Here is an 11,997-nt window from a genome sequence, read left to right as displayed (position 1 = left end):
TCTATCCATCTATCTATCTATCCATCTCTCTATCCATCCATCCCTCCCTCCACCCACCCAGCAACGACAGAAGCTCTGAGATGCCCCTGAGCCCGTGGGGAAACACCCCTGAGAAGGCGATTAGCTCCGTCGGTTCACCTACAGAGCTCTGGGAAGAACGGGAGGTGACCCTGATTATCTGGAAATGCAAATGCCCCCCTCTGCTGCAGTGGCTGCTCTCCGTGCTGCTGGGGCTCCTGCAACCCCCCCGAGGCTGAGCCTACACGTGTGAACAGCACGGGGAACCTGCCAGGGCCACGTCAATCCTCTCACAGTGATGGAGACACGACAAGAGAGGCTGCAGCACTCAGGAGAAGCCCAGCAGGTACCCAGGGCTGCTGCTGGGTGTAAGAGCTCTCCTGGGCAGCAGGATGGAGCCAGCACAAGGATGCTGACCCCCCCTGTCCCCCCTGTGCTGGGCAGAGCCTGGAGTGCAGAAGTGTGAGAGGCAGAGAACAGCTCTGGGGTGTTTGGGTCAGGGTTTTTATGACGTAGTTCATGCTGAGCTCAAGTGATCACAAAGGAAGAAATTAGCAGGAAAATGCAGTGATTCAGAGGGTGGTTTACTGGAGGCTAAAGCAGCTTGTGCTGGCTGAGGGTTTAACCCCTGCTGGGCTTGCAGAGCTGAGTATTTCTGGGCAGATTTAGTGAGAGCATCCTTCTAAGCTCAGGGCTAGGGGTGAGGAGGATGAAACATGTTCCCCTCCCTCTGCAGGTCCCAGACCACCAGGCTAAAGACTGGTGTGGGCTGAGGGCACCTGCTTTGGTGAAGCTGTGACACAGTGCAGAGGAGAACACACAGGATGGGGAGAAGGGCATGAAGGAGCTGGCTCAGAGCATGCTCTGGAGAGCTCTCCTGAGGTGGGAAACCCTCCTGCCTAGCACTAAGGTCACCTCTGCAAACCTGAACAGAGGTTTCATTCTCCAAAATGAAAACACTGAGTGTGAAACAGTGCTTAAAGAATGGGGTCTGGGACCCCCAACCCCCCAGCACTCCTGGCTGACAGCTTCTAGGAGCATGAGCAAAAACCCCTTTCATGTGCACGCTGCCTGCCCTGCATGGGGACAAAGCTGGGGATCAGAAAAGTCACTGAACGTTTCTGCAAGCTGCAGGCAGTGGGAGGGAGGGTAAAAGTGGCCAGCAGAACAGAAGCACTTGAGGGATCGAGGCACTGAAGGAGCCTTCTGTTTTCAGATGCTTAAAAATGGAAAAAAATACCCTGGATAATCCCAGGTCTATGCTCAGGAGGGGCTGGAGATCCAGAAGGGACCCATTTCCAGGGGAACTTTAGACTTGTTTTCACTGCTGTGGTCACTGAGGAGCAGAACTCTGGAAGCACAGCTCGATGGAGTGGTGTCAGTGCTGGCAGGTCCTCCCTGGTGCCTGGCTGCAGAAAAGCTGCATGCAGGATTGGCTGCAGCTTAAAAAGGGCTCTGGGGTTTTTTGTTGGTTTTGTAAGTCGAGACAAATACGTTTCTCTGTTGCTTTTCCATTTCTAGGAGACACCATGCTGGATTCTATTCCCAGTTACCACACTGACATTGAAAGAAGAGGCAAAATCTCAAACAATCAATGCAAAAGGAAAAGAAAAACCAGCAGCAGCCCTTCTTTCCATCTGTTGGTAGGGTGCAGAGCCAACACTACTCATTTACTTCATGTCTAATGGACTTAAAGGAGGCCAAAAATTGGTTTAATGCTGTCTTAAGGCACCTGGTCTGATATCATTACATGTTTTGCCCAATCCAATAAGCAGTGCAAAACCTGGCACACTGCTGGAGTGTGACCCTGTGCATCATCCCATGGATCTGGAGGGAAGCCCAGCACTGTGTGTGGGCACCAAGGGGGCTACTTCCAGGGGGGATGACTTGTGCCCCACACAGGACCCTCATTTTGGGATCAAAATCTTCTCAAAACATGGAGAGTTGGATTGTCTCTTAATCACCTGGATAAAGTTCCCATTAATGTAAAAAGCAGAGTTTTAAGGTGATTTCTTTCCTTCTTGCTCTCTGTCACTCCTTGGAAGGAGGCTGGAGCAAGGTGGGGTTGGTCTCTTCTCCCAAGGAACAAGGGACAGGACAAGAAGAAACAGCCTCAAGTTGCCCCAGGGGAGGTTGAGGTTGTCCCTGAGGAACAATTTCTTGCCCTGGAGGGTTGCCCAGGGCTGTGCCAGGCTGCCCAGGGCAGTGGTGGAGTCCCCACCCCTGGAGGGGTTCCCAAGCCGTGGAGATGTGGTGTGAGGGACACGGGGCAGTGGGGACCTGGCAGTGCTGGGGGATGGTTGGACTTGATGATCATGAAAGTAATTTCCAACCAGAAAGATTCTATGGTTCTGTGATCCTCCTGCTCTCAGCTGATCCCCTTCTTCCTCAGAGGCCAGCCAGCTCCTGAGCAACCCTTCTGGGAGGTCTGGTACAACAGTGCATGAAATGAGCCTCAGTTTATACTATTTGAAAAATGTTTTTCTGCTTCACCTCTAACAAAGTTGATTGCATTTTCCATTTCACCTCCTTCATGGCTTTCCCCTCTTCCTGAAGCGTTCTGTGACAGGGAAATTACCACGGTTTCCCATTTAAGAGGTGGAGGGAACAACTGAGATAATGTAGAAACAAGTCCTTAATAGGATCTGCTGACACAGGAGCAGAGCTCTCGACATGTCACTGCGGGCTGCTGAGCTGCTAAGCCACTGAGACCTGTCCTGCAAAGGCTGGGAATTTAAAGGAGTAAATAGTTCAGCTGAATGCAGTGGAAGGATTCCTACTCCTACAGGGCTCCTTCGCTGCTTTCCAGGTACAACTGATGCTCCAAAACCACCTTAAAGCCCCTCCCAGTGCTCCTGTCGTGGCGCATGGGGAGGGTGCAGCCTGCTCCCAGCCCCTGGCTGCACCTCAGCCCAGCAGCACAGCCCCAGGTGCCTCTGGCCAAAACCAACTTTGGCAATATATGTAAAAAGCACACGGTGAGATCCAAAAAATCAGTTGCTTATAGCCAACTCTCAGGAATTCCCTCCTACCTCCCTCTTGGGAGTGATGCCACCCTGCTCCAGCAGCCTTGGGACTCTCCTCAAGTCATGGGCATGACATAAACCACAAGCAAGAAACTAAGAGTTTTCAATAAAAATGTTCAGTGCTGGTAGTTAATCCATCTGAGACTGGACTATGATTACCACAGTGTAGGACAAAAGAAACAGAGCTGCTAATTTAATGACCCTGTTTATTGTTTTTCTGACTTCATGCCTTAAAACCAGCCAGGCTTGGGCTCTGACTGAACTTCTGCCTGACTCCAGGACTTCAGCTCATAAAAAGAACTGCCAGTGTTATAGCATGAGCTCTTTCTTCATAAAAGAAATGCTGACTGCTGCTTGAGGAGCTAATTAATTTTATAGGCAGAGAAATCTCAGATAATAGCCCCTCCTTTTCATCTCAGAGAGAAAGAGAGAGAAAGAGAAAGAGAGAAAACACGAGAGCAATTGCTGTGTAGGAAATAAGTATGGTTAGATATGTTCTGTTGGTCAGGATGCAGGTCCAGTGGTTTCAGTGGGAATACTGGTTGGCATGCTCAGGCACCTTTGAACCGCGTCACTTAACGACTGAACAGCACAATTATTAATTAATTAACGCCTTAATTAATTAATAATCTAATCAACCGGACAGCAAATAAGAATTTAAACTGGTTTTGTCATGGCCATCATGCAAGTGAGCTCCTCTGATTGTCCATAATCTCCGTGGTTGCTTCCGTGGTGGGGCAACATGCTGGTGGTGGGGGACAGTCCCCTGGTGACAGTGCCAACCGTGGCCTGAACCACACGGACGTCGTCCCTGGGGCCCCTTTTTTGGGCGTGTGCATATAGGCTGAGCTTAGAAAAATCTGGCCAGGAGAGTTTTTAGAGAACATCTCAGAAAGACAACACAGGAAGTCAGCAGAGAGGAGAAGACTAATGACGATGGAGAGACACAGCAAACCAAGGAGTTTACAGTTGGCCTAAGCAAACCACTACTGGACCAGCAAAGCCAGTAGACAACAAACAGGCGAGGCAGAAAGCAAAGAGCTCCTTCAACTTGTGCCAAAAAAAACCCACCCAGTGCCTGTGCAGAGCAGGGATGAGTCCACCCGGGGCTGAGCGCAGCCAAGAGGTGATGACTTCCCTCAAACCCCATTTATAGGCCTAGTGGTGCCAGGGGACTTTGGGAACCAATCGCTACGTCTACACCTTTGTGAAGCTTTGGAACACTTGGAGAATGTCCTCTTTTGACTTTCCCTCTGTAGTTAGTGTTTCAAAACCTGTAGCTGCAAGGGTTATTGTGAGAGATAATCAGCGCTGGCTGCTCTGCCAGTTGAGACTCTAATGTCAAGCATGGCATTGAGGAGTTGGCTGTAGCCTGCCTGGGTGGGGAACTGAATCTGGCACTGGAGAGAGAGAATGTCTTCACTAAGATGCTTTATTTCCTCATACTGATGCTACTGTGCTGTCCTGAAGAAGCCACAGGTAGCCCCAGGAAACATGAGCGTCCCCTTTCCAGGAGCAGGGAAGGGGCAGGTAGATCCCTCACCCCCTTTCCCTCTTTGCTATCGGGAGACTTTGGGAAGGAGCAGAACCCACTTGGGAGGCTTTGGGAATGAGCAGAACCCTTCCACATCTCCGCACTCACTTCAGCCTGAGGTAAACAACTGAGAGAAGATTTCTGCCCCCAGGGACAGCTTCTGGACATCAGACTGGAGACAACGAGATCAAATTCATCTCTGGTGAGATCCCGCCGGCTTCGACCGCCTCAGACCAGAGATTAATTTGCCCCACGGATACATTAAGAAAGGATACAATGCACAAACGGTATTTTTATATTAAAAAAAACTGAGGAAGGGGAGGGGGAATTTCCAGGGGGAAGCTGGATCCCAGCCCAGCAGGATTCAGCCCAGCCCGCTCCACCCTCACATCACCAGGCACAGTGCGTGTTGCCGGTTACCTTTTTGCTTACTGACTTTCTTTACTGTCATTGCCGCTTGTCGCTTTTGATTCTCAGAAATTTCGAAGCCTGGAAAAGGGAACAGGGCAAACAGCATTCAGAAGGTTGCTCACAAAGCCTCTTTGCCCTCTGGGGAGGTAAGGAGGGGACTGTTCTGCACTCTTTGGCCAACTCGGAGGTCCAAGCAGCACCCCGCGGGGAGGTGTTTACAGCAAGAAGGAAATCTGCCTGGAGAGGACAAGCCTCTCTGTGATCTCCCTCGTGCAGGGGCTGGATGAAAAGTGAGATTAAAGCCATTATTATTTATACAGCATCATAAATATGCCCAGTGCTTTATGGCTGAGCAGCACGAACTGAGCCTGAACTGGCACTGGTTCCGGTCACCTCCAGGCTGGTGCTGAGGCAGGGGCATGGTGCTCAGGCACTGACTTCACCACCCTCCTGTGATGTGCTTAACAGGAGCAGAAACGAGGCAGCCAGGAGGCTCTGAAGTCAGATGGCCAAAGACTTTCTTCTCCCAATACCCAAAGAGGTCCAGGCTCGAAGCTATGGGCAGAATTTGTTTCTTGAGGGCCAAAAATAGCAGTAAATGAATTAGAGAGGCACCTCCCTATGACTATGAGGGCAACCAAGGACCCCTGAACTGTAATTCACTACAAAAAAAAGGTGGGCTTCTGCAACAGGTGGGGCCTATGTTGTCACCAACAATCTCCTTCCAGATTCATGCCATGTTCCTCACCTATCTTTTCGTCTTCTTTTACCATCTTCCTCTCTTCTCTGAAAGCTCTAAGCCACCGTAACTTCTCCTCCAGTTTCTTGGCAAAGAATAAGTGCATTTCCTCAGTCTCCTTGTTATGAAGTTTGAAGGCATTCTTCATGCTGACATTGAAGTCATCATCTCTCCCATCTTCTATATCCACCACCTCGTATTTGTCCATGTCTATGCGACCTTTGTAATACAGAATATCTCTTCGTATCAGATCCTACAGGGAGAAAAGGAGAGACAGGTTGATTGCAAGATACTCACAGAGCAGGGAACTCATGGGAGGGCTGAAGAAAAGGCAGAAGAAATGGTGAAGCCCAGTCAGATTCTTCAAGCCTCCTTCCCTGTGGATAGATTCCTTGCTGACTAAATAGGGTAAACCACCTTGTTTTTCTTCAACAGCTCATTTCTCTGTGTTGGGAAGGGGAAAGTAAAATAAGCTTCATTATTATTTTTCAGAACTGATATGAGAACACCCACAGCCCAGCAGGAGGTGGAGGTGGCACTGAACAATTAGTGGTTTGAGATAGATTGTGGTGAGCACTCAGTCACAGAAGTGAGATTGTGGATGCTGATCAACCGTGGTCAAAACCAGATGATGATTTCTTCTTCTTGCCTCCTTACTCTCTTCATATTTGTTTTAGCTTTGCTCATCAGATTTTGTCCTGGCTTTCCTAGAATTATTCCTGATTTATAGTGGTGTAAGAGGAGCTCTGGCCTCACAGCTCTGCAGCTTTATAGGAAGAGATAACAAAAAAATGATCACCAGAAAACAGTATGTTAATTATGCAGTCGTGACCACAGAAGCTGGTTCAAGTTACAAGGCATACATATTTAAAAAGCTAAATTTAGCCACACACAATCCAGCTCTCCTTCCTCTACCCACTCTCAAAATCCAATATTTACGTGTATTCCATTAATTTCACTTAAATGCTTTTTGATTTTTAAGAGTGCCTTAAAGATAAATGCCATGTCAAAGGATTCATTTAAGAGGAAAAATAAAATCGATGTACAGCCTTAATTTACTCCAATTAGATTTAGTGGGGAGGTTTTTTTTTAAAGATAAGCAGTAGGTATTAAACAAAGCATTAATTCTGGAAAATAAATTGCACACCATAATTTCTTTTTAGCAAACTTGCTCATAGATCTGCCAGACACTATTAATTATCATGAGATAGGGCACTACCCAGAAGCTTATAGCCTTTAAAAATCTGGTTCCTTCCTCTGGAATGCTCAGGGAGGGCACCACCAATTAATTGTACAAATATCTTCCTCTAGTATGGAGGCTCTGAGTAGTGATGCTGTCCAAAACATCAGAAAAGGGTATTTCAGGCTGAATATGTGATGGAAAATCTTTTCTGTTTTGTCCCAACTTGGAAAATTGCTTCTTTCCCTCTGCACCCAGTGAGAAAAAAAGCTGAGAAAAGGCTTCAGGCATCACACTAAACTTCTTCAATTCAATCAAGGCTCTGTGCTGTGCTTAAATTTGAGTCTTGGGCTAGTTCTTAGAAACAGCATTTATCTTCACCACGTTGTCCAAAAAAAAACCTTGATAACAAATGTCATAGGAAAAAAAAAAAGACATGCTCCTTCAATTACCTTCTTGCCAGTGCTGAGGAAAACTTCCAAAGCCCAACGCTGAAAGGACTGCGCTTGGGAGGTGGGTGAAGAAGGATCAAACACACTTCTCCATGCAATATTCATGATTATGTAGGGATTTGTTCAGAAAAGGTATTACAAGAATAAATAATCACAATCCTCCCTCTCACCCAGCTCTGAACACACAAGCCTCAGTGCATTAGCTTTTTTTTCTAAAAAGAAATACATCTCCCCTCCCTTTTATCTCTCCAGTTTTGATTTAGAAAACATCACGACTGGTTTTTAATAGCTGAAACCAAGTCAATGCCTTAACAGCCTCATGCTGTCCCCTTCCAGAGGACACCACCCCAGGTGGGGAGGGGTCTGACTGAGCTGCCCCACACATCTCTGATGTTCTGTGGCAGGGACCCTCCCTGCTGAGGGCTCTGCAGCACGTCTCGGAGCCTCCCGTGCTCTGCTGGTCCTGGGTGCTGGATGAGAAGACAACGGTGCTGCCCAAGAGTCACTGCAGGAGCAACGAGGAGATAATGGGATCAGACAAGTGCTCCTGGAAATCAGATGGCCCCACAGAGGATTATTGGTGGGGGGAAAGGACAAGCTCAGCTCCAGAGAATGTTTACAGGGAACTCATGGAGAAAAATCACATCTTTGTCCTTCAGCGCTGAGCAAACACGTGGCTGAGAGAGGGGAAGGCAGCAAGGACAAAGCTCCTGCCTGCCACTTTTGCTTTCATTTTGGGAAGAAACTTCATGAACTACCTGTTCTGCCACAGCCCTCTCCAGAGCTCTCAGCCTCCAGCTTGGCAGGAGGAGAAAGAGCCCCTGGAGTGGAGGGAGGCCCCAAGAAAGGTGCTGACACGGAGGAAGATGAAACCATTCAGAGAGGTACAGAAAAGCTCAAGAGCTCAGAGCAAGAAAAGCTCAAGAGCTCAGAGCAAGCCCACGAGTGTGACTCACTGCCCTGGGCCAAGGCAATATTTCCTTCATGCTTCCACAAAAGGACCATTCCCCCCTTGCTGACCATAAACACCACCACTGATGCTGAGTTTTTAGGAGGTTCTTTCTTTTTTCAGAGTGGTAGAGCACATAAACACCTTGGTGAATAGCACAAGGAAGACAAGACCCCAGGCTGGATGGGGCTTTGAGCAACCTGGGCTAGTGGGAGACAGGTTGGAACAGCAGGGGGGTCAGAACTAGGTGATCTTTAAGGTCCTTTCCAACCCAAACCAGTCTATGATCCTGTAAGACACTTTGCACACCCTTGGCTTCGAGGAAGTTCAGCCCATGTAGCAGATTAAGAATGGTGACCAGATAATGTCACTTTTAATGAGCTAAGCACTGCCTACTACTGCTGCTCCTCTCCTTGCCAGCACTCAAAAAATGGATATTATTTCTCAACTGATGAAATTTTAACACCCACAGCATGGGAAACGTAACAATTATTTCATCTGTGGATATTTTATCACCTATGTTCCTGCAGCTCTAACATCTATTACTGAGCTCCTTAGTGAAACTGGGCATCTTCAAACGTGCTCAGCTCACACATTAACTGACTTCAAGAAAATTTAGGACTTGATCTGTCGAGCACAGCACCATCTCCCCTCCTTCCAGCACTTCAGCTGGATTGAACCAGCACACGTGAGAGAAGGGAGAGCAGATGTGTGGCGAAGGGTGGAAAGGGATGGTCTGAACAAGCTGCTGGAAGCATTACAGGTCAGAAGGACACAGGAGAGATGTCTACACAAAATGGACATTTCCAGGGAGCTCAGGCTCGAGGAGGGCAGAGGTGGCACTTGGGACAGGCTGCTGCTGCTCCTGATTAAGCCAGGGATAACAAACAGGAGAATCAAGAAGAAATCATTAAGCTATAGAATTTAGCTTTGCTGTATGGTATTCACTGGCTGTAAATACTACACAGTATTTACTATAAATAATAATATTTACTGTATAAATAGATCTATATAATAAATACTGTAAACACTATACAGTATTTACTGTAAATAATATCTCCTGTATAAATAAATATCTATAATAAATACTGTAATAAACTGTAAATACTATCTAATATTTCCTGCACAGTATTTACTGGCTGTAAATACTCTACAGTATTTACTATAAATAATATTTCCTGTATAAATAAATCCATATAATAAATACTGTAATATACTGTAAATACTACACAGTATTTACTGGCTGTATAGCATTACCTATTATCCTGTCCATAGTTAAACCAGGACTAGCTGCTTTACAGTCTCTGCTTTTGAATGTCATAGCAAATGATTTTTTTGTAGTTAAATCAGAAAATATAGAATGAAAAAAAAGCCTCTGAAAACCTGATCAGCAGGGAAAGGCCAAAGAGATGGAGTAGTTTAATCCAGAAAGGACATAAATAAAAAGGAGTGAGCTGCTGGGATGCCAATATGCAGAAGCTGCTTCTCTTTGAAGGAGGCTGGTGATCAATTATTCTCCATTTTGATTGTGGCTTGGTTTAATTCACCACAAGGGAGAACAGGATTAGACACTTGGAAAAAAGTCTTTCTAGCTGTAAAGAGTAGTTAAACACTAGAACAGACAAAAGAGGGAAGCCTTGGGACAGCATTCCTTGGGGATTTTCAAACAGCAGGTTAGACAAACATCCACCAGAGCTGCTCTGAGCATTCTTAATCCTGCCAAAGGAGCAGCTCAGGGTCCTCCCCAGCCCTGCATTCTGCTGACGTCCAAGAGCAGGGTGCCAGATGGAGGAGAAGCCAGGCTGAGAGCAGGCAGGGGCTCCAGGGGTGCCAGGGGAGGAGCCCCAGGGCACAGCCTGGGGCAGCAAAGCGCCAGGGGCAGCGCCCCAAACCCGCAGCCTCTGCAGCCAGCACCCAGCCTGTGCTGCACAGCTCGGAATGAAATGGATGCATCTAGGTCATTTGCACTTATTTGTCTAAATATGATCTTTTTTTTTTACCCTCCAGCTTCCAGGCTTTCCTTTCCTTTCCCTAGCTGAGGTTAATGAAGCTCTTCCCAAGAAGGCTCTGCAGTCTGTTCACGGAACGCGCGCTAAGGATTCGCCAGGAAAAGCTGGAGCCAAAAAAAGTCTCCTTTGATGGGAGCACAAACCAAAGTTGTGACACGTTACATAAACCCACCCAGCTCTGCTCTCTGCTCCTGCTCTGCTGGAGCTCTGCAGCTGAAGAGCCTGTGCCCGAGGCAGGGCTGCCCTGGGGGTCGTCCCTGCCCGCCAGACCTCCTCGCAGGGGGGCTTAAAAATCCCCATTTCACTGCCCCCCTTGCTGAAAGGGGGCAAGGGACTTGCTCTGGCTGTGCTTGGAAAAAAAACCAACTCCTCTGTGACCACTGTAAGGAAAGCAAGGCTGAACTTCTGGAAAACCTGAAGATCTGAGCTTGGGATGTGGCTTCCAGAGTGAATTATGCCCCGACCCTCCAACGACTGCAGAGGTACAGATCCCTGTAGAAAGGATTTCACCTGTAAATCACACTGCCCAGCACCTCTTACCATTGCATTGACTTCTCCTTGTCTCCAGCACTGCTTTCTCCTCCTGCTCTCCAGCTTTAACCAGTCCCCTTTTTCCCTGCCCCAGGCTGCAGCTACCTGTGCCACGAGCTGCCTCTGAACCCTGTGGTTGTGCAAGACCTTGCAAGAGCCAAACCTTCCTGTGGATGGCACTTGGGGTTTTTTTTTCAAGTGCTGTGGTTTACTCTGGGCTAGGTCACACCACTTCTCATGCACAAAACAAATCATTTGGAAGACACCAGTGGAGAAAGAGCCATTTCCAGCCATGAGTCATTAGATCCCTTTTACGAGCTGACAGTATAAAAGATGCCAACCACAGAATAATCCATTACAAGTTTCTCATGGCATAGCTAAGTTCTTGGTCATCCTGGTGATCAAACTCCTGCATTTCCAAAGGCAAAGCACTTGGGAAAGACCTGGGGAGGAATTATGCACCCTGAGCACATGGGTGCAGCAGATCACCCCAGTGCAGACTGGTGGGGACTGGCTCCAGCCTTTGGGTGAAAGAATTTCCCCCTCAGTCCTTCCCCACCTCTAAAATGGGTAACTATTCTTGCTTATTTTACATGGCAACTGGGAGCTGTGAATAAGGAATCACTGAAAGCCACATTGAAAGTTGATGGTGGATCTTTAACAGCTCCAAGCTTCCTAAGGAGAGCTTCATGTCACACATGCTTTGGGATTGGGAGCCAGCAGATGGGAGGGAGGCAGGGGAGGCTCCCACCAGCAGAGCCAGCATGGCACAGTCCCTCTGTCCTGCCTGGGACACCCTGAGCAACACCAAATCCCAGACTGGTTTGGGTGGGAAGGGACCTGTCAAGCTCATCCAGTCCAACCCCCCTGCAGGGAGCAGGGACATCTGCAACCAGAGCAGGGTGCTCAGAGCCCGTGGCTTGGAGTGAGGAGCATCACCCAGAGCATCACACTGTGTACACACAGCTAAAGCAAAGCCAGGGCTTGCCTCAAACAACTCCTAATTGAAACCCAACAGACAAGGCAGCAGCGTGCTCAGTATACAACCAGCCACCCCTGCAGAGTATTTGTGCCCAGGAGATGATGTGTTCCTCAGGCATCAAAGGAGAGTGAGGATCCAAGGAGGAGGCTGAAGAGAAACCCTCCCA

The 11,997-nt window shown here is 48.0% G+C and overlaps 1 protein-coding gene across 1 annotated transcript in view; it reads right to left on the bottom strand.

Annotated features, from left to right (window-relative positions):
• Window positions 1-4,638: 4,638 nt before the first annotated feature.
• The window catches only part of LOC103774861 (rho guanine nucleotide exchange factor 9-like), a gene marked incomplete at its 5' end in the record, with an annotated part of 22,911 nt that continues 15,552 nt past the window's right edge, over window positions 4,639-11,997 (bottom strand). Inside the window, 2 exons of the mRNA XM_008942295.1 lie at window positions 4,639-5,067; window positions 5,738-5,981. Of these exons, the coding sequence (XP_008940543.1) occupies window positions 4,964-5,067; window positions 5,738-5,981 (348 nt within the window). The remainder of the gene's footprint in view (window positions 5,068-5,737; window positions 5,982-11,997) is intronic.

Source organism: Merops nubicus, unplaced genomic scaffold (genome assembly GCF_000691845.1).
Source record: "Merops nubicus isolate BGI_N331 unplaced genomic scaffold, ASM69184v1 scaffold19316, whole genome shotgun sequence".
Lineage (NCBI taxonomy): Eukaryota > Metazoa > Chordata > Aves > Coraciiformes > Meropidae > Merops > Merops nubicus.
The sequence above is the reverse complement of the archived record's forward strand: the minus strand, read 5'-3'. Positions and strand labels throughout refer to the sequence as shown.